Here is a 20,701-nt window from a genome sequence, read left to right on the forward strand (position 1 = left end):
TCTCCAAGTGACGTCGGAACTCTGCTCGACGTTGTAACTGATTTTCATCCTGAAAAGATTGATTGTAATATAATCGTCCTAAATTTTAAGGACGAGTCAACCTCTTGTATTTCAAACAAACACTAGTGAAACTCTTTTAACTGGGCGTGACCCCGTGGTTTTTCCCCTTTTAAGATTTTCCACGTAAAAATCCTGATGTTGCTATTTCTCCTCTGTGTATGTGCTAGATATCCGCACATCGCTGAGACGGAAGTTTTTTAACTCTATTGCCACGTATATTCTAGTCCGCAACAATTATAAAAAATAATTTCTTACACAAAGATTTATCAAAAATAATAAAAAATAATAGTTAAATAATAATTGTAATTATAATTTAAAATAAAGTAATAACAAATTTCTTAAAAAAAGGCTTATTATATATGAATATTCTGAGGGCTACTGGGCTATTTTGATTTTTGAAGTGTAACCCCAAGCCTGCACGAAGTTTTCCGCGCAAATAAGTCTTCGACTTTGAGCGGCCACAGGAACGGCTACAACTGACTTTTTTACTTTTCTTCCACGGAAAATACTCCTGCTCTCTTTTCTTCCTCCACCGCCTATACCTTATTCCTCTCTCTGTCTCTCTCTCCATTGTTGGATGTTGGACATGGCGGAATCAGCAGCGCTCTATTTCTCGTCAAGCTTCCATCTTCTACCGGTTCTCTGCCGGCCGGCAGATCCATTATACCCGAAGCAAAACTTCGCCTCTTCTTCATCCTCTTCTGTTCGCTCTCGTTCGGTTCGCACTATCCGATGCCGATCTGGGGATTCCGGCGAGGGCGGCTGCTTCGGGGGGGACCCTTATGGCCCGTATCCATGGGAATCTTCTACCCCTTCCGATGAACCGAGTAAGCCCATGCCATTAGTTCCTGTTGTTGACCAACTAGGCTTCTGTGATATTGCTATGGATTTGACGGGTTTCTAACTGACACTTCTGTTCAACCTCCCATGTTCGTCGCTGCTGTTGATGGTGTTCCAGCACCTAATCCGTCTTATACTCAGTAGCTGTTAATAGATTAGAATCTGACCTCTGCTCTCAATTATGTAATTTCATCATCATTGTTACCATATTTTTTGAATCTAACCACATGTAGTGTTTGGCTCACCCTTGATAAATGATTTCAATCATCAAATCTCTGTCATAGAATTCAATTGAGGGGTGAACTGAATGATTTAGCCATGAAAGATCAATCGATAATACAATATTTGTCTACTGTCAAATCCAAAGTTGATGTCATTTTTGCTGTTGGCATCCCTCTCGACACGAGGATGTCATTATTTATACATTAAATGGACTTCCACCATCTTACAATGCCTTTAAAATAGCAATTCACACAAATCTTCAACCTCTTAGTTTGGATGTTCTTTATTCCCTCTTTTGCTGTGAAGAAGTTAATATTGCTAAAGATGCTTTAGGTGACATTCATCTTTCTGACAGTTCTTCTCATCAAGTTGCTCTTATTGCAACCCGTGGCCATTCAAGAGGTCTGGCTTCTTTTTCTTACAATCGGCGGTCAGTTTGCTTCTCGTGGTGGTTGTTTGGCATTCAACTAATCTGCTAGATCCTCAGCATCTCAAGTTGAGTGTCAGATCTGTCTTAAGAAGGGACATTGTTCAGTTAATTGCTAGTTCAAGGCTAATCTTACTTATCAAACACCTTCCTCTACCTCAGCTGCCTTTGTTGCCCTTGCAACTGATGATTCATCTTCTCAAAATTGGTTCCTTGATACTGGTGCGTCTTTTCACATTACTCCAGACATCATTAACATACAAAATGCTCAATCATATTATTTTTTGCAACATATTTTAGTTGGCAATGACCAACAACTACCCATTGCAGCATCTGGCCAAAGCCTTCTCCCAACACCTGCACATAAGCTTTACCTTCCTAATTTATATCATGTGCCATCTTTTTCTCATAATCTTCTATTTGTTCAACAACTTCTTGCTCATTATAGTTGTTATATCACATTTGACTCCACTGGTTTTCTACTCAAGGACTCGAAGACCCATCAGCTTCTTCTCTATGGTTGCAACCATAATGACCTTTATCTTCTTCAGTCTCGTCCAACTCATCTCCTTCTGATGCATTCTTAAGTTTTGTAGCTTCTTTTTCTCTTTGGCATCAGCGCTTAGGTCAACCCCATCATACCATCATCTCCATGCTCATAAATTGCATCCTAGCTTAGTTATGTCATGTCATACTTGTAATCTAACTAAATGTCATAAGTTGACTTTTTTTTCATCTACATTTATTAGTTGTAAATCATTACAATTAATACATTCGGATGTTTGAGGCCCATCCCTCTTTGCTTATATTCATGATTTTCGTTATTATGTTATTTTTGTGGGTGATTTCTCTCACTACTGTTGGCTCTATCCTATGTTGTATAAATCTAACACATTTCTTAAATTCCATCAATTTAAGTGTTTGGTGGATAAACAATTTAGTCACTCAACAATGACTCTAAGAACTGATGATGGTGGTGAATTCACTTGCTCTATATTTAATTATTTTCCTTTTAAACTTTGCATTCTTCATCAATATAGTTGTCTTTATACTCTTGAACAAAATGGTCTTGCCAAATGCAAATATAGACATATAATTGAAACTGTTCGAACGCTTTTACTTGATGCTCATCAACCTTATCAGTTCTGGATCTTTGCTGCCTTAACTGCTATTTATATCATTAATCACATGCCTAATCCCACTACACACTCGCAGTCCCCATATGAACTGCTATATAGGAAAACTCCTACTTACAATCATTTGCGTGTGTTTGGTTGTCGATGTTATCCGCTCTCACCACCTCATGTCAAGCATAAACTCTCAACAATAGCCATACCTTTTATCTTCTTTGGCGATATTGACTCTTACAAAGGATATAACTGCTTTAACCCAATCTCAGGCAAAGTGATAATTGCTTGTCATGTTATCTTTCAAGAACATGTCTTCCCGTTTAAGCAAACTCATTCATCCTCCCCGGTCATGTCAACCTCACAAGACAAGTCTATCATTCCTTCGTCAACCTAATAAGACAAGTTATCATTCCTTCGTTACTTCTGGTTCCTTCTTCCCATTTTTAGTTTTCGTCCTCCGCTCCTATTCTCCTTAGCAGTCTATCAGTTCTCCAACATCATCTTCTTTTTTATATTCTTCTATCCCTTCACTGCCATCCTCTGGCTCACTAACAATTTCCCAAAATACCTCTCCATTTCCTCAACTTGCTGCTACGCCTCCACCTTTGCCCCCATCTCATCCTATGCTTACTCGTGCTAAGACAAATCACCTTAAACCACACACCATATTTAATCTATATCACTCTCTATCTTTTGTTGGCGATCCAACTTGTTGCTCTGCTACTATTAAATTTGCTCATTGGCGTTAGACTAAGTCGGAGGAGTTTCAGGCATTACAAAATCATGGCACTTGGACCTTGGTTCCTCGTCCGTCTAATGAAACATTTTTTGGCTGCAAATGAGTGTTTAATACCAAATATCATGCCAATGGATCTGTGGTTCGACATAAAGCTTGACTTGTGGCTCAATGTCACAAACAAGTATTTGGCATTTATTTTATTGATACGTTTGGTTATGTGGCTAAAATTTCCACTATATGTATGCTTATGTGCATTTCTCTGCATTTTAAGTGGGTTGTTCATTAACCGGATGTATTTAATACATTTTTATTGGATGATCTCTCGGATACTCTCTACATGCAGCAACCTCAATATTTTAAGGATCCTATTTATCCCTCTCATGTTTGTAAATTGAACAAAGCGTTATATGGCTTAAAACATGCACCCCACTATGTTTACTACACATTTGGTGCGGTGAGGTTTTAAGTCGAGTTATGATGATCCTTCACTGTTTATTTATCACCAACACACTAGTTCTATCTACCTACTTCTTTATGCTGATGATATTCTTGTGAATGGAAATAATTATGTCAAAATTGCAGCACTTTTTTGTGACTTTAATAACAGATTTCAAATGAAATTATTGGGCTCTCCATCACAGTTGTCAGGCATTTCTATTATGTCTAAACAGTTGGATTTCCGCTACATCAGTCTACGTATGCTGCTACTTTTCTCGACAAAGCCAATATGAGCAATTGCAAACTCGTTGCCACGACTCTCCCGCTAAAACCTACTATCCTTCCCAATGGTTCAGATCCATTTCTTGATTCTACGTTATATTGACACTTGGTAGGTTCTTTCCAATACCTTAGCATTACTCGGTCTGATCTTTCTTTTGCTGTAAACAAACTTTGTCAATTTATGCACTCCCCGTAGGTAATACATGCTTTGATACCTTAAAGGAACTTTAGAGTATGGTTTGCCAATAATTTCGGGTTTGATGCAATTTTTGGTGTATGCTGATTCTGACTGGACGGGGGATTCCGTTGATAGGAAGTCCAAAATTTGATGCTGCATTTTCCTTGGACTTACAATCATTCATGGTCAGCTAAAAAACAATCTACCATTGCTTGCTTTTCTTCTGAGGCCGAATACAAGGCTCTTTCTTCAGTTGTTGTTGATATCATATGGTTACAAAGACTCTTGCAAGAGTTTCATATTTCATTTACTACACCAACCTCGCATTATTGTGATAATATTTCTTCCTTAGCTCTTGCTCAAAATCCTGTGTTTCATGCTAGAACTAAATATATTGAAATTGATCACTACTTTATTCGCGATTTTATTCAAATCAAACTATGGCGGTGCATCATATTTCTACTCATGATCAAATTGCTAACATATTTACCAATTCTCTCTCGCATGCTAAATTTCGACTCCTTTGTTCCAACTTGACAATTCGCGACCGAACTGTCAATTTGCAGGGCTCTGTTAAGATAGATAAAGTTTTTTAATATAGTGCATTATTGTTTCACAATTTTCTGCTGTATTATACCTGCAGCAGATTCCACTTTCTCTGACGCACGTTCTGCTTTTTATACTGCCGTTCATTTGTAACTTCCTCTAGGAAGGTTCGCCATTGGATGTGCTTAGCCATTCATGTATAAGCTTTGCACTGTGCTGTAAGCAACAAGGAGAAGAAATGAATGTAATCAGATTTCTCATATTTACTTATGTTTTTATGCTGCTTCTTCCTCTTCTTGTATAATGTTATAGAATGGTTTACAAATGTTATCAAAATCTGTTGTGGTTTTATGACATGTTTTCGTTTTGTGGGTTAAGTGGTTAGGAGTTTCCAATTGTTTTGCTTTGTGAAGGGATGCGGATCATTTTGCTGGTATATGAAGGAGCAAGTTGGAAATCGTATCTGTGAATTTCTGGGGTGATTATTTTGAAGATACTATTAAACTTATCACCAGTATAGCGCTTGTGGCCGATGTCACTTAACTTCATTGAGTAGACAATAGTTTTCTTACCAAAAAAGTTGTGTGGATGATTGGTAAAATGTTTATCTAATTGGGCAAAAAAATGGTTTCCAGAATGCTGATAAATAAATGTAGTTTTGAATTAGCATGCGTTATCATATTCAGTTCACCTAAGAATGTTGTAGTAGAGTATACTTGGATGTTTATTTCAGTTGCCATGTGAGAGAAAAACTATATTTTTATCTGATGGAACTTCTTCAAATGAGGAAAATAAAAACTTGAACTTGTTTAAAATATGATAGATAATGAATAACTTCATGTGTGTGTGGGAATTGTGTTTTCTGTTGTATTGAATTTGGCAGTTTCCATCCTCTTTCTTCGTGATTTACATTCACAATGTTCAAACTAATTTAAGCTTACGATGGTGATATTCTTCAAGTGATGTTCATAATGAAGTCTGAAGTAAGCTTCATTTTATGGATGACAACATAGAAGTTCTACTTCTTCATATTATCATTTATGAGGCATTTTGCATTTAACATAAATTATATCTTATGAACCCCCTAATTAATTTGAGTGGGTTGATATAGATATTGTAATATATCACCAAGTGGCTATATTAAGTACTGGTTGCTTCAGATTATAGAATCTGAATGTAAAAATTAGAAGGATCTTTGATGGGAAACAATCCATGCGAAAGATGAGTTGCTTAAGGAAGTTTGCACTTGTAAATTTTAGAGAACAATGTTAAGCAAAATCCTCTATTGATGTAAACGATAAGATAACATTAAGGTGATAAAATAGCTTAGGTCTAAACACATGCAAGAGGTTGAGATCATTAAATAATCAACTAAGTCTTACTTGAGTGGTTTCAACGAGAAATTCCAATACTAACAATAAGATTAGTTGCTATGAGAAGATCCCTCACACAACTCATCCAATTACTAGGTTTTAGCTTAGAAGCGTTAATATGATCTTCATGAAGATAATAAATTCACATTCAAGGATACAACTATGAAGATAGAGAGTCAGGTGTCGATTTTACCCAAAGGCAAGAGAGATACAAGCTCCGGCAAAGTTGTATGGTAGTTGGGAATGAAGTGGGCAGCAACCACGAACCTCCTCGCACTTCGCCGGGATTAAATTTCCCCACAAACGTGGACAGCAGATGGTGACTGCAGGGATTTCCGGGATAGCAGGAAGTGATGCCGAACTCTCTGGACAACAGTTTTGTCAGCACTCTTCTCCAAAATTCCAAGTCCTTCCACGAGGTTAATGAATTATTGATGAGGAAAATTACTTCTTGCATGAGCACTAAGAGCTTGAGAGTTCTAATGGGGAGAGCTTCCTAGGAGAGGAAGAAGATTCGCGCAATACCCACCAACCTAGATAAGTTGGGTTCGTGGTCTCGCCAATTATTTTGTTTTCTTCTTCCTCCCATCTTCCGACCAATCGCCCCTCCACCATCGAAACCCGCAGCCACCTCACCGATCCCCCTATCCTTTTCCACTAAACCGCCGGCCAACTCCTCCCTCACCGCCGGCCACCTCTTCCCTGATCCACCGGTTGCCACCTCACATCCCTCCATATTTTATTAGTTTCCTATTATGGTTGATTCTATTTTGGGATGTATTTGAATTCAAATTTCAAATATTTGAAATTCACAATATTTCCTAATATATAAAGTCCATACTAGGAAGGTTCATAATTGAGATCCTATTTGAATTTTCATTAAGAGAGGAATGACTCGTTTCTTTCCAACTGTATGAATTTCAATTAGGAAACTTACTTGCTCTCAAAAGTTTCCCTCCCATCCTCCCTGTATGCCGCCAACTTCACGCCTCCACCTGTTAATGACTTCTTCAGTTATTTCCTAATTCATAATACTATACTAAGGAAATAATTTGAAATCTTTTAATGCCTGCTGGACCGAAATTCCCTCACCCGTATTGATGGGCCTGAGCGTTAATTCCACGGCTGGGAAGAGGAAATAATTTTCTGGTTCTCTGTTTGCATTACCGCCTCCCACCCCTCTTCCCCTCTAGCCCGCCAAATCCACTTCCCCGTCACCACCTTTCCCCTCTCTTGAATGCATGAATTAAGTCTCCTCTTCCTAAACCTGTAGGGAGATTTGTTTTCATGCACTAGTCTCACTAAGGCTAGTTTTTTTTTCTTCTTGATTTTCCCACCTTGGTCCAATAGAATCTGAGAAAACTTCTCAGATTTTCGGGATTGACAAGCTGGAATTATTTTCAGATTGCAAGGGACGAGAGACGCATCCAATCGGTTCAAAGGGAAGTCAGGGACAAAGCCGTTGAAGATAATGATTGACGGATCTACACAACTCTTTGAGCAACGGTTTTTTCCCTTCTCCACTTGCATTCAAAGTCTTCTAAAATCTAAATTCTCGTTGGTTAAGATTGTACTCGCTAAAGGCTACTCCCAATGCTCTTGCTAAGCCTAGTAATCATAGGAATCGAGCGTATTTTATTTTCATCCTAACTCTCGTTGTTAGATTAGGGATTATTTTGAAGGCTACTACTTTGTGTTGTTATATTTTCTTATTTATCTTGAAAACTTCAAAACTCCGAGCATGTGATTATGCCTAAGCAAAGTACCTCTTTATTTATTTTGAATCTTCGTTGAGAATTGCTCGTAACTATTATTCTAAAATTATTCTAATCGAAGAATTGTGCAAAGCCTAATTGAAGTTCCTAAACATTTCATTTAAGTAGTCCGGCATCAGGCTTGCCATCGGGTTTGGGGATTTTTTGATGGAGCTTGGGTTGTGGTGGAGGAAGCTAATGAGTAACGTGGTGGATGATGGGATCTCGGGTAGGGCTTGGCATGGGGAGGAGGAAAACAAGATTTGGAGAAGAAAACAATAAGATAAAATAAACCACGAGTCGAGGATGCTTCCAATGAGTGGCCGGTATTGCTTTTGCCCTCACCTTGGGCTTTCCCTAGAACTCACACAGAGATCTAGGAGAAACGAACTCACTAAGAGATCTTCAAGAGGGAACTCACAAAGAGAACACAAGAGCAAAAATTTTCATTCAATAATCATCTTCTCAATACAAGAAAGCTAGCCTAGGCCTCATGAGAAGAAAAATAACAAAGACTGAAATGCCCTTCGGGCTACAACACTACATGACCACCCATAAGGGTATAAAGGGTATGTTATTAAGTTGTAGCAGTATTGTTTAAATCGAAAGCAAGGCTAAAGTTGAAAGGTGTTAATTGTGTTTCATGCCTTGGATTTTGTTTGTTATACCAGTGTCGTTGGTGCAAAGTTGACCTAATAACTATTTCTTCATCTTCAAAGCTAGACATAAGGATATTTTAATTCTTGAAACCTAAACTAATATTATTAAGACCTGCCGAAGCTTAGTAATCCATCTTTTATTCCGATGTCTCCAATGCAAGTTATCTTAAGGTACTTATTATGAAATTTCAATACCCCCATTAGTTTTCATTAGCAATTTAAGGAAATAGTTGGTGCTCATTCATGCTTGATGATTATGTGGATCACATATCTAATAGCAGCTGTATTTCAGTTTTCATTGTTATTTTTAATTTAGTTCATGTCCACATTCCTTTTTACAGATATGAAAATCTGACACTTTTCTAAACGCCTGCAGCTTTCCAATGGATTCCTGAAGATAAAATTACTCTCTTTACCTCTGAAGGACTTGTTCAAATTGGGGGTTCCCTTGTTCCTCGCCGCTTTCCTACTTCAGATGTAATTACTTTCCATAAGCTTTTTCATTATTCTTATTTGATTTCTGTGCAACCAATGGGCTTTTGTTCGATTGGTGAATGTGACACCAATGCTAGTTTGCAGCTTGTTCTTTGTCTGTTAGATGTATTGTTGTTTTTTGTAAGTAGCTTAATAAAGCTATTTTTATTATGTTTCTAAAGCTTGATCTGTAGCGTTGATTCTTTCCCAGATAGGGACTATGTAACAATCAAATATTGTTGCTCCTAAATGTTTCTGTTACCTTTTTTCAGCTCCACTTGCAGCATTTTCAGATGCAACTTGCAAGTGGGTTGGATAGAATAACATAAATATTCCCTGATGTTACAGAATTTCTTTACTTTGTGATGAAGAAAATTGTATTTTCTTTCCCGTTAAGTTTTTAATAATCTTTATCCTTTGAGCAGAAGAGACGAAGGACGTCAAAGGCTTCTCAAAGGTCCCAGAGGTTTCGAGAGAGTTATTACATGGATCCTAATCAAGTCCTTTGTCTCGGTGCCCTTTTTGATATTGCAGCTACAAATGTTAGTGGGCCCTTTTATTTTAATGCATGAAGTTTTTTTTGCTTTAGAATTTACGCAAAGTTAAAATATGTATTTAGGGACTTGACATGGGAAGAAGGCTATGCATCTTTGGTTTTTGCCGTTCCATTGAGATGCTAAGTGATGTTGTAGAAGACACCGTCTTGGAGCATGGCGGCGAGGTACTTGGCTTGATACCTCTATTTCTCGTTTGCTTGGATCTAAACTATATTTTGCAAGACTTTTCTTCTTTTTCATTGTGCCGAATGTTGGCCATTAAAAGAGAGGCATCATACTAAGTTAAGTGTTGCAGAGATTAAAAGAAAAAAAAAGTGTTGCAGAGATGAGGATGCTTAGGTGGATGAGTGGCTTTACCCTTAGAGATAGGATACAAAATGAGCATATACGTGAAAAGGTTGGAGTAGCTCCAGTGGAAGATGAGATTTAAGAGGGTCGCCTTAGATGGTTTGGTCACATTAAATGGAGGCCTTCCGTTGATCCGGTTAGGAAAGTTGAGGTTTTAGATTTGACTTGTGTTAAGAAAGGTAGAGGTAGACCTAAAAAGACTTGGTTAGAAAATATTAGAAATGATCTTTCGATTTAAATGAAAATTTGACTTTTAACAGGACACTGGCAAAAAAGGATTCATGTAGCTGATCCCATATAGTGGGACAAAGACTTGATGATGCTGTTGTTGTTATTGTTGTTCTTCCTTTTCATGACAATAAAACAATTCCATTATTCACTATTTCCAATTTGTTTTGGAACACCCTAAGCTAGCAACTCAGATTTAAGTGTTGAGCTTTATTTACTTATTCATCAGTCTCTACGTACATCATCAAGACCAGAACCTTTGCATGCTGATAGGTATCACATGTAGATCTTCTGAAAAACAGCGAGAACAGTGACTGGGCTGCTGTCCACAACAGGAAAACACAGCAAAACTTCTGTTTACAGCAGTTTAACAGCAGTATTTCATAGGAAATTTGAAAGAAAACTCAAAGCAAGATTTGTATTCCACTAGACGATGAATAAAATAGCAAGATACAATTGATCCTCAATTCGAGAGGAGGATCGATCTCTCCCAAATCTCTAGACGCCGCTAGAGCCCAAAGAAAACCTAATTCTAAGAGATCTCAAATTTCATCCAAATTCAAGATACCCAAACCCTAGAAAAATAAATTATTTAATGCATACAAATCAAAAGGAATTCCCTAAACAGTCCCTACAATCAATTTCCCTCTTAAACTTCCTCAAAATTACTTCCTAAAACAGTCCCAAAAGGCGAGCGGCTCGCGCGGCCTCCGCCCAGGCGGAAACTTTCGCCGTTTCGTGTCTGGGCCGGTCCCACGACCGGTCTAACAATACTCCCCTCCCAAAAATCCACCTTGTCCTCAAGATAGAGATATGCTCGTGTTCCGGTGGAGGTGGCTATCCTTAAGGTGACTGAAAATCCTTACTGTATTGTTGAACCAAGGGCTGCACGGAAGGAGGAGCATCCCCTCCCTCTTCCAATCTGATCGCATCCAGCCTGTGTAGTCCCACCAGATAATCTTCCCCAACCTCTTGGGCGGCCCTAACCATGGTCTTAAGTGATGTGATGGCTTTGGATAGCCCTGCATCTCCCCTTATGACCACCCTTCTCCCATCCACCATTAATTCCATCGTGAGTGCTCCCCAATTGTCTTTGGTTTCCCCCAAGGTTTGCAACCACTTCATCCCCATGATGACATCCATGCTTCCTAACTCTAGTGGGAGAAAGTCCTCCCTTACTTGAATCCCCTGGATGGTCAACACCACTCATTTACAGATTCCTTGTTCTTTCTCAACCTTTCATGTACCCATCATCACTCCATAACAACCAATGTCCACCAATTTCACTCCCAGTTGGTTGACGACCTGAGTGGAAATGAATTTGTGGGTAGCCTCACTATCAATTAGCACCACCACCTCAAGGTCAGCTATCTCTCCTTTCACTTTCATAGTGTGACTCGAAGTGAATCTCACTACAGAGTTCAGAGAGACTTCTGCCACATTCAGGTGCAACTTCTCCTCCTCCTTTCCAGATCTGCTCCCACCTCCCTCCTCGTCTTCCCCGTCTTCACAGACAAGGAGAACCTGAAGAGTTCAGCCCTTGCACCTATGCCCTGGCATGTACTTCTCATCACATCTGAAGCATAACCCCTTTATCCTCTTATCCTGCATCTCCTTCTCTGTCAGCTTCTTGAAATTTTCCCCACTCCCTCCTCCTACTGGCTTCTCCTGGGTGGTCTCATTACTGTTGCCTGATGCAGGCCCCTTGGGTGCTAGAAGAGTGGTCGTCGCCCAGACACAGACCCGCCGCTGTCAATTTTTCATCCTCTGTCAACCCGTTCATAGCGAAGTAACGCTCCCTTTGTAGATCCAGCCATGGCCGTTTTCGCCCTCAAAGATGGGCATTTTTAGCTTCCTCACCCGCGGGTCTCCTCTGTTTTCCCGGTACCCTCCATAACCTCCCATTCCTCGAAGGGGAAGACTCCCCCAAGTGTCCCGATCATCCCTCCGACGGTTATATTCGAATCCCTCTTCATACTCACTTCTTCTTCCTTCGAAATCATCACCTCGACGCTGAATTCCTTCAAATTTAGCATCTCGACGATGACGTTCCTCCCTTCTTCCTTCAAAAACAGCCCCTCGACGCTGAATCCTTTCGAATTCAGCACCTCGGCGATGAATTTCTTCCCTTCCCCTTTCAAATTCATCACCTCGCCGCTGAATTCTTTCAAATTCAGCAACTCAACGATTGAATTCTTCCCTCCTTCCAACCAAATCAGCCTCCCGTTGGTCGTATACCCTACTCATCTCCTCTCTAGAAAACGGTTCTAGAGGGGGCATGTTGTTTTCCCCCTCCAGGATCTCCACAGCCGAATTTCTCCTCCCCCTCTAGGGGTTCGGATTTCCTCCCATGCCATGGCCGTCGGTAGCTCCCTTACTTCCGATGTCGCCGGATTGGTCTTCATTTCAAGTAGTTTCTTCATCATTTCCTCCATCGCGGTGAACTTCCCCTCCAACCTTTCATTGTTGGAGGTGATTTGATTTTGAAAGTTGCAGAATCTTTCCTCCAAATCGGCTTTCAATTGGTCGACTTCGCCTTCCAAGACGTCAACCTTCTTTTCGGCCATCTTTCTTCCCAACGGATCTCAAAAATATCACTTCCGGAAGCCAAAAGCTTGCTGAAAAATCAGGATTTCAGCCACCTAAGGTCCCAAAAACGATGCTCTGATACCAATTTGATAGGTATCACTCGTAGATCTTCTGAAAAACAGCGAGAACAGTGACTGGGCTGCTGTCCACAGCAGAAAACACAGCAAAACTGCTATTTACAGCAGTTTAACAGCAGTTTTCATAGGAAATTTGAAAGAAAACTCCAAGCAAGATTCGTATTCCACTAGACGATGAATAAAATAGCAAGATACAATTGATCCTCAATTCGAGAGGAGGATCGATCTCTCCCAAATCTCTAGACGCCGCTAGAGCCCAAAGAAAACCTAATTCTAAGAGATCTCAAATTTTAGCCAAATTCAAGATACCCAAACCCTAGAAAAATAAATTATTTAATGCATACAAATCAAAAGAACTTCCCTAAACAGTCCCTACAATCAATTTCCCTCTTAAACTTCCTCAAAATTCCTTCCTAAAACAGTTCCGCAAGGCGAGCGGCTCGCGCGGCCTCCGCCCAAGCAGAAACTTCCGCCGTTTCGTTTCAGGGTCGGTCACGCGTGGACCGGCTAGACCTGTCTAACACATGCTACTGTAAATATTCAGATGCGGTGCCTGAAAGAAGATAAAGGAGATAAGATGGTAGAGCAGAGAAAGGTAGAAGAAGTAGAGTAGAAAGCCAGCAATGTATTAATCACATATATCAAATACAGAGGACAACTACTAGCACATATATTGTGGAATGTATATATAAATAGCTAGACATAGTGTAGAGAATATTCTGAACTAATTAGCAAGTTGAAGATGACAAACATTATGTTGTGGAGTGGTAGCATAGCAGAGTGGAGAGAAGCCCTTCTGCGTAGTTGATGATAAGGAGAGTACTGATCAGATGGCAAGCTTTTCACCGCCCTTCAAAATTGATTGGCCAAGAGTTTGGACAGACAATTTGTTAGTAACTGATAGAACTGTGTTCCTGAGAGTGCTTAAGTGAAGATATCAGTAGGTTGATCTTTGGTTGCAATGTGTTGAACAACTATTTCTTTTAATCTGATTTGATCTCTAATGAAATGGTAGTCAATTTCGATGTGCTCGGTGCGAGCGTGAAATACTAAATTGTTGTTGATATGTTGTCACAATAAAGAGGAGTATGTGTGATTGAGGGGATCGAAAAATCTGCTAAGAGTTGATGGAGCCAAACAATGCCCGAAGCAGCTAATGCAAGTGCTCTGTACTCTGCTTCCATAGAGGATTTAGCTACTGTTGGTTGTTTCTTTACACTTCATTATATGAGATTGGGACCAACAAAGGAGCAATGATGAGATGTTGATTTTTTATCAAGAGTATCTGAGGCCCAATTAGAGTATGTGTAGGAGTGAAGTGAAAGTTTGCCACAAGTTATTGGGAGGCCAAAGTGCACTGTTCCTTTAATGTATCGCAGGAGGCGTTTCATCTGTTGATTGTGGTATAGGCAATGTCGAGTCATGTGAGGGTGAGTTATTACAGGGATCCAGCAGTATGACGGTAGAGGGCTGGTTGGGAGAACTATTTTTTGCTGTCAATTGGAGTGGGAGGCTTAGGGGATAGTGGAGTGGGTGGCAGTTTGCATTCAACAAAGCCAAATTTGAGTAGCAGGTCATTGACATACTTTGTTTGCTTAAGGAAATATGATGTAGGTGTGGAGGTTACCTGAATGCCGAGAAAGAACGTGATCCGACCAAGGTCTTTGAGGAAGACTTGCTACTGCTGCTTAGCAATGAGAGTCAAAAGAAAGGTTTCATTATTGCTGGTAACCAAGATATCGTCAACATATAACAGTAAAAATGTTTGAATGCTTTGTGTTGAGTAAATGAGTAGGGAGGGGTCAACATTGCTGAATTTGAAGCCACGTGACAAAAGAAGAGAGTGGAGAATGTTTTGAACTATTGGTGAGAGGATTGTTTAAGGCTGTAGATTGCTTTGTGGAGTTTACAAACATGGTTGGGATGAAGGGAATCAATAAAACCAACGGGTTAATGCATATATACCTTTTTATCTAGCTTGACATGATGAAAAGCGTTGAAGACATCCAGTTGTCTGACTGGCCATTGATGATGAAGTGCAATTGCAAGAAGTAATCTTATCGTGGGCATTTTTGCAACTGGGTTGAAGTTTTATGAATAGTTTACTCCATATAGTTGTTTGAAGCATTGAGCCACAAGGCGATCTTTGAAGCGATCAATTGAGCCGTCTTATTTTACTTTTGTTTTGTAGGTCAAGTGGTAACCCAAGATTTGTTGTTTGGATGGAGGTGGAACAAGGACCAAGTTCCTTTACGTTGGAGAGCAAGGAATTCTATTGACATAGCTTTGCGCCATTCGGGATATTTTGATGCTTGAGAGTAACAAGTTAGGGTTGGTGGAACGATGAGCTAAGCTGTAAGGTTGAGGACTGTTTTGGGTTTTAGATGTTTTGTCTTTGCTCGGGTTTGCATGTGATGGGTGTTGGTGGGTGGACATGAGACTTAGAATGTGAAGGGAATGTGTTGTTGGGTGTATCAGAAGGTTGGGTTGTGGTTTGTATGGGTTGTGGATAGGAGGATGTATCAAATTGTTGTGTGAAGGATTATAGATTATATGGGGAATGTTGTGGAGTGGTAGTATGAGTAAGAGAGTGTGGTACATGTAATGGAGGAGAGGTAGTAGGCTCGGGTTAAGGTGGAGGTGTGAGGTGAGAGGAAAGGTATTTTCATGGAATATAACATGACGGGAGATAAATTTTTTTTCACTTTGGAGATTGTAGCAGCGATAACCTTTGTGAATGTTGGAGTAGCCGATAAAGAGGCATGCGGTGGAGTGTGGAGCTAGCTTGTTTGATGTGAGTGGTTGCATCCATGGAAAACAAAGGGACCCAAAGGTTTTTAGGTGATCATATGAGGGGAGCTTTTTGTGAAGTAGCTGATATGGAGATTTCTTTTTAGTGTTTTTAGAAGGAATTCTTTTTATAAGATAAGTGTAGGTAAGTAATGCTTCGAGCCAAAAATGCAGGGGGAGGTGAGTTGCATGAAGTAAGATACGTGTTTTTTCAAGTAGATGTTTGTGCTTACGTTTAGAAACTCCGTTTTGCTCCGGAGTATATGAACAATTGAAGGTGTGTGAAATTACTTTTTGGTTGAGTAAAGTAGTTAAGTTGAGACTGAGATATTCACTACCTCCATTGGATCGAATGGTTTTTATTTTAGAGTTGTATTGATTTTCTGCCATAGTTATAAAGTTAATGAGATTGTTGGCAGTTTTGATATGTATCAGATAAAGCCAAGTGAATTTAGAAAAATCATCAATGAAAATCACTTAATATATATAGCCATTGAGAGAACGTATGGGTGATGGACCCCAACATTGGTGTGAATAAGTTCTAACATTTAGATGTAGGCGATTCTTTCAAATTAAAAGGTAGCCTATGACTTTTGGCTAGGTTACAAGCAGTAAGTACATAGGGAAATATCGGAAATTGATCTAGGAATTTTCAGCAATTTTGTTAGCCGAGGTAGTGTAGACTGTTGTGGATGGACTAAGCGAGCATGCCATAGTTGAAGTGAGGTGGGTTGGGAGAGAAGAGCTGTAGAGCGCTGCATTGGAGGAACAAACCTAATCAGATACAAACCATTACAGTTGGTCCCTTGAAGAGGAGCTTGATTGGTCAGAAGGTCCTTGATGCAAAAACCAGAGGGATCAAATGAGATGGAATAATGATTATCAGATGTGAGCTTGTCAATGGAGATCAAATTATGAAAGATAGAGGGGACTGTAGGAAACACTTGTAAATCTCAAGTATTTCTTATAAATCTTCGGAAAACAACGAGATTTCTCCACAAAAGTCCACACAAAATCACGAAAATAATAGATAATTTGTATTATTTGATGAAATGGAAACATAAAATACCCAGATACAAATGATCCTCTATCTAGAGGAGGATCTATCTCTCCCAAATCTCTAGACACTGCTAGAGCCCAAAAAAACTTAAGAGATCTCAAATTTCAGCCAAATTCAAGATGCCATAACCCTAGGAAAACAAAATATTTAATGCATACAATTCAAAAGGAAATCTCTAAGCAGTCCCTACATTTAATTTCCTTCCTAAACTTCCTAAAAAAACCTTCCAAAGTTGCTCCGTTAGATCCTGCGGTCGGATCGGCCGCAGGACTGGCTGGACCAGTCTAACAGGGACATGAAGAATATTGTTTAGATGTAGCTTACGGTGCAAAGAAGGTGTCGGGAGTAGACCCTGGCCACTATTGGTAATTGGGAGAGTTGCTCCGTTACTGGTTGCTATTGAGTCGGGACTTGTATATGGGATGGGATGCTAAAGGTTGGAGATGTCTATGCTGAGATGTGTAGATGCACCAAAGTCCAGGAACCAATCATTTGAAGTTGGTTGCTGTTGAGAGTATAAACCAGCTAGCTGAGGAGGTGGATTGGGTCAGTACTGTAGGTTTCTTCGGTGCCATCAAGTTGGTGCAGTGTGCCCAATTTTGTTGCAGATCTGATAGGGTGTTTGGTTGGATGTGGAAACACTGGGAGCTCCTCTGACAATCTGGGGACTCGTGAAATTGCTTTTTGTGGAAGTTTGAGAGACCTCTGTTGTATCTGTTGATCCACCCTCTCGAAGCGGATAAGGCGTACTGGATCGTATCTAATTGAGAGAGTTTTAGAGTCTTGTTTGCAAGATTTATCTCCTCACTGCAAAGGAGAGAGTAGAGGCCATCAAGGCTAATGGGAGTTTGCGTAGTTCTAATGACAGTTTTGAAGGATTGGTAGGTGTGAGGAAGGCTGTTGAGGATGTATAGAATGACATCCTCTGAATCGATGTGAGATCTAGCTGCAATAATGCTGTCGATGAGGGACTTGACATTGGATAAGTGTTGAGTCATTGTAAGGTCATTCATTGAGACATTGTGGAGTTCTTTTTTGAGTTGAATGACTCTTGAGCTATTGGTAGGTTGTAGATGTTTTTCTAGGGTGCTCCAAATGTCATAGCATGAAGGGAGGTTGAGGATGTAGGGATCCGGTTGGGGAAATGGTGGAGAAGAGTGCTGCTGAGAGATTTTGATCCAGGAAGGTCTAGGTGGTGTATGTAGGGTTGAGAGTGGGTTCAGGAGAGGTGGAGAAGATATTTTGGAGGGCAAACGGTTTATCTTGTGAGGTAGCCTGCAAAGTTGTTTTCTGAGAACATTTTGATTATATGCAATCTCCATATGGGATAATTAATGTTGTTAAGCTGAATGTGTACGATGATTTTGTTATTGGTGATGAGAAACTTGAGAGACGATAGAATAGGCATATATGTCATGTTGATAGGTTCAGTTTGCGAGCTAGAAGCAATGTTGGAAGCGCTGGAAGGTTCAGACATCGATCCCAGAAGCAAGGAATAAGGAGCTGTTAAGTTTTAGGTAGCTCTGATACCATGAAAGAAGATGGAGGAGATAAGATGGTAGAGCAGAGAAAGGTAGAAGCAGTGTAGAAAGCCCGTAATGCATTAATCACATGTATTAAATACAGAGGACAACTACTAGACTACTAGTACATATATTGCCAAATGTATACATAAATAGCTAGACAGTGTAGAGAATATTCTGGACTAATTAGCAAGTTGAAGATGACAGCCGCTATGTTGTGGAGTGGTAGCATAGTAGAGTGGAGAGAAGCCTTTCTACGTAGTTGGTGATTAGGAGAGTACTGATCAAACGGTGAGCTTATCAGTTCCTACTTACATAAGAGAATTTAAGCTGCATTTGGATGCGGTGCCGATGTTCAGAAGAGAACATGTAAGCAGTGTTTGGATGTTTGGAATTTGAGTGAAATGAAATGAAGATAAAGATTGAAAAAAAAAAAAAAACTTAAATCAATTGTTCAAGATTCATAATCAACCTCTTAATGTTTGGATTGCATTCCATTTCCTCCACTTTGCTTCTATCCAGGCAAAACCTTGAGCCCATGGGCATTTAACATAGAAATAGGAATGGCTTCTGTTATGACTAGAAATCAAATGTTATGTTTCTTCAACAGGCGGTTATTTTGCAAATTATTTTCATTGTTTGCTAAGAATAAAAGCGAATGAATGAAAGAGAAATCATAAGATGAAAAGAAACTCAATTTTTATATGATTCAGAGATTAATCCTTCTATATGTATGCAGATTAGGATGCCAAATAGAGATGGGGTGATGCATTTCAAGTACTAGAAAGCTACGAGGATTACAAAAGAGTAGATAGTAATATATTTACTGAAGAAATTATTCAGAAAGAAATTCAAATTCTATTTTATTTTTTGGAATCTTTACATACATATATATATATTAGGAGAATAAATATAAAAAGGAAAGATATTAATCTAATTAATTATAATAATCAAATTCTACGGATCTCCAACTGCAACCCTCATATTACTGCCCACGGATCTCCAACTACAGCCCTCGGACTACTGCTCACAGATCTCCAACTGCAACCCTCAAATTACTGCCCATAGATTGCTGATGTGACCTCCCCTTGACTGCGTTATTCAACATTTACTATCAAAATATTATCACAAAATTTTAATAAAACTCTTCAACTTCAATCTTATCCTACCCATCAAATGAATTTTATATGTTTTTTAAGAATAGTGAGCGAAAATTCTCAAGTTATGTGACTTGAATCCATGGCATAGAAACCTTCTCCTATAACCCATTGCCCAATGGTCCTTCCACTCAAATGAAAAAACTAACCATTATTAGTTTCCTTCTTCATGATGACATCAGAAAGTATTTTTCACAAACTCAGGCATCGTTTAAGATGACTTTCTTACTGCTTCTTAAAACAGATTTTTAATACAAAAATTTTAATTTTTTTTTATTAAAAAACTGTTTTAAGAAGTAATAAGAAAGCCGTCCCAAACGAAGCCTCAACAAGTCCCTGCACCAACATTTTGCCATCTTTTTCAGGTTTTTACAGCAGAGAAGGCAAGCAATGAAGGTTTACAAGAGAAACTGACCATGACTGTTGCAGTGCCATTGCTATGGGGAGTTCCTCCAGCTTCCGAGACCCTGCGATTTGCCGTCCGGAGCGGCGGAGGCATAGTGGAGAAAGTCTATTGGCAATGGGATTTCTTGTAGAGAAACTGATGGAAGCAATTTGTCCTTACTGTACAGATTTGCTGCTGCTCTTGAGCTTGTAGCATATATCCATTTATCATGTAAATGTAACATTTGTCCTTGTAAAAATTCTTCAATAGCTGATAACATTGTTTCAGCTCATCTGCCCTGCCCTGCTGCTCACAATGAGCGCAGGGGTGATGCATGATGGATTATGATCACAATGAAGATCCCATTGCATGAGCACTATAGGTCTTTGTTTCATCTTTTTTTTTGAAGGTAAAAGATAAGCTATCTCGTTTTTAGAATTCGAAATAAATTCTAAATTTTCAGGATTAGGGTTTAGGGTACTCGGTAAAGTCAAATTCAAACATTTTTATTCAAATATTTTCGTCAGAATTTGTGCGATCGATGAACTTTTCGAGTGAGTGTATATGTGTTAGGCTATAAATTTTTTCTTACGAGATTGAAAATGAATCAAGATCAAAATCGGGTTTTTATAAGAATCAAACGTACATATTTAGCTCCAATCAATAGCATATCAGGCAAACTTATAATTAGATTTGGTTCGACCGAGTTAGGATCGAATGACTTTTAGTTGATCTCAAGTTGAGATCAAATTGGCTTGAAATTAGATCGTTATTAACAAGTCTACTTGAAAGGCTATATTTTGAGCTATATAGCATTACTATTATGATCTTATAAGAGTGGGCCTCTTTGATGTTGCTAAGAAGA

General features: G+C 39.3%; 1 protein-coding gene across 1 annotated transcript; it reads left to right on the forward strand.

Moving 5' to 3' along the window:
* Positions 1–535: 535 nt before the first annotated feature.
* On the forward strand, positions 536–20,217 carry LOC110096280. Its single transcript, XM_020822144.2, has 5 exons — positions 536–887; positions 9,025–9,125; positions 9,548–9,664; positions 9,742–9,843; positions 19,817–20,217. Exons 1-5 carry the CDS (start codon positions 638–640, stop codon positions 19,985–19,987), a joined length of 741 nt encoding a protein of 246 aa, XP_020677803.1. The 5' UTR covers positions 536–637; the 3' UTR covers positions 19,988–20,217.
* The last annotated feature ends 484 nt before the right edge of the window (positions 20,218–20,701 follow it).

The sequence above is a fragment of the Dendrobium catenatum genome, unplaced genomic scaffold, assembly GCF_001605985.2.
Source record: "Dendrobium catenatum unplaced genomic scaffold, ASM160598v2 fragScaff_scaffold_186, whole genome shotgun sequence".
In the NCBI taxonomy this organism is placed as follows: Eukaryota; Viridiplantae; Streptophyta; class Magnoliopsida; order Asparagales; family Orchidaceae; genus Dendrobium; species Dendrobium catenatum.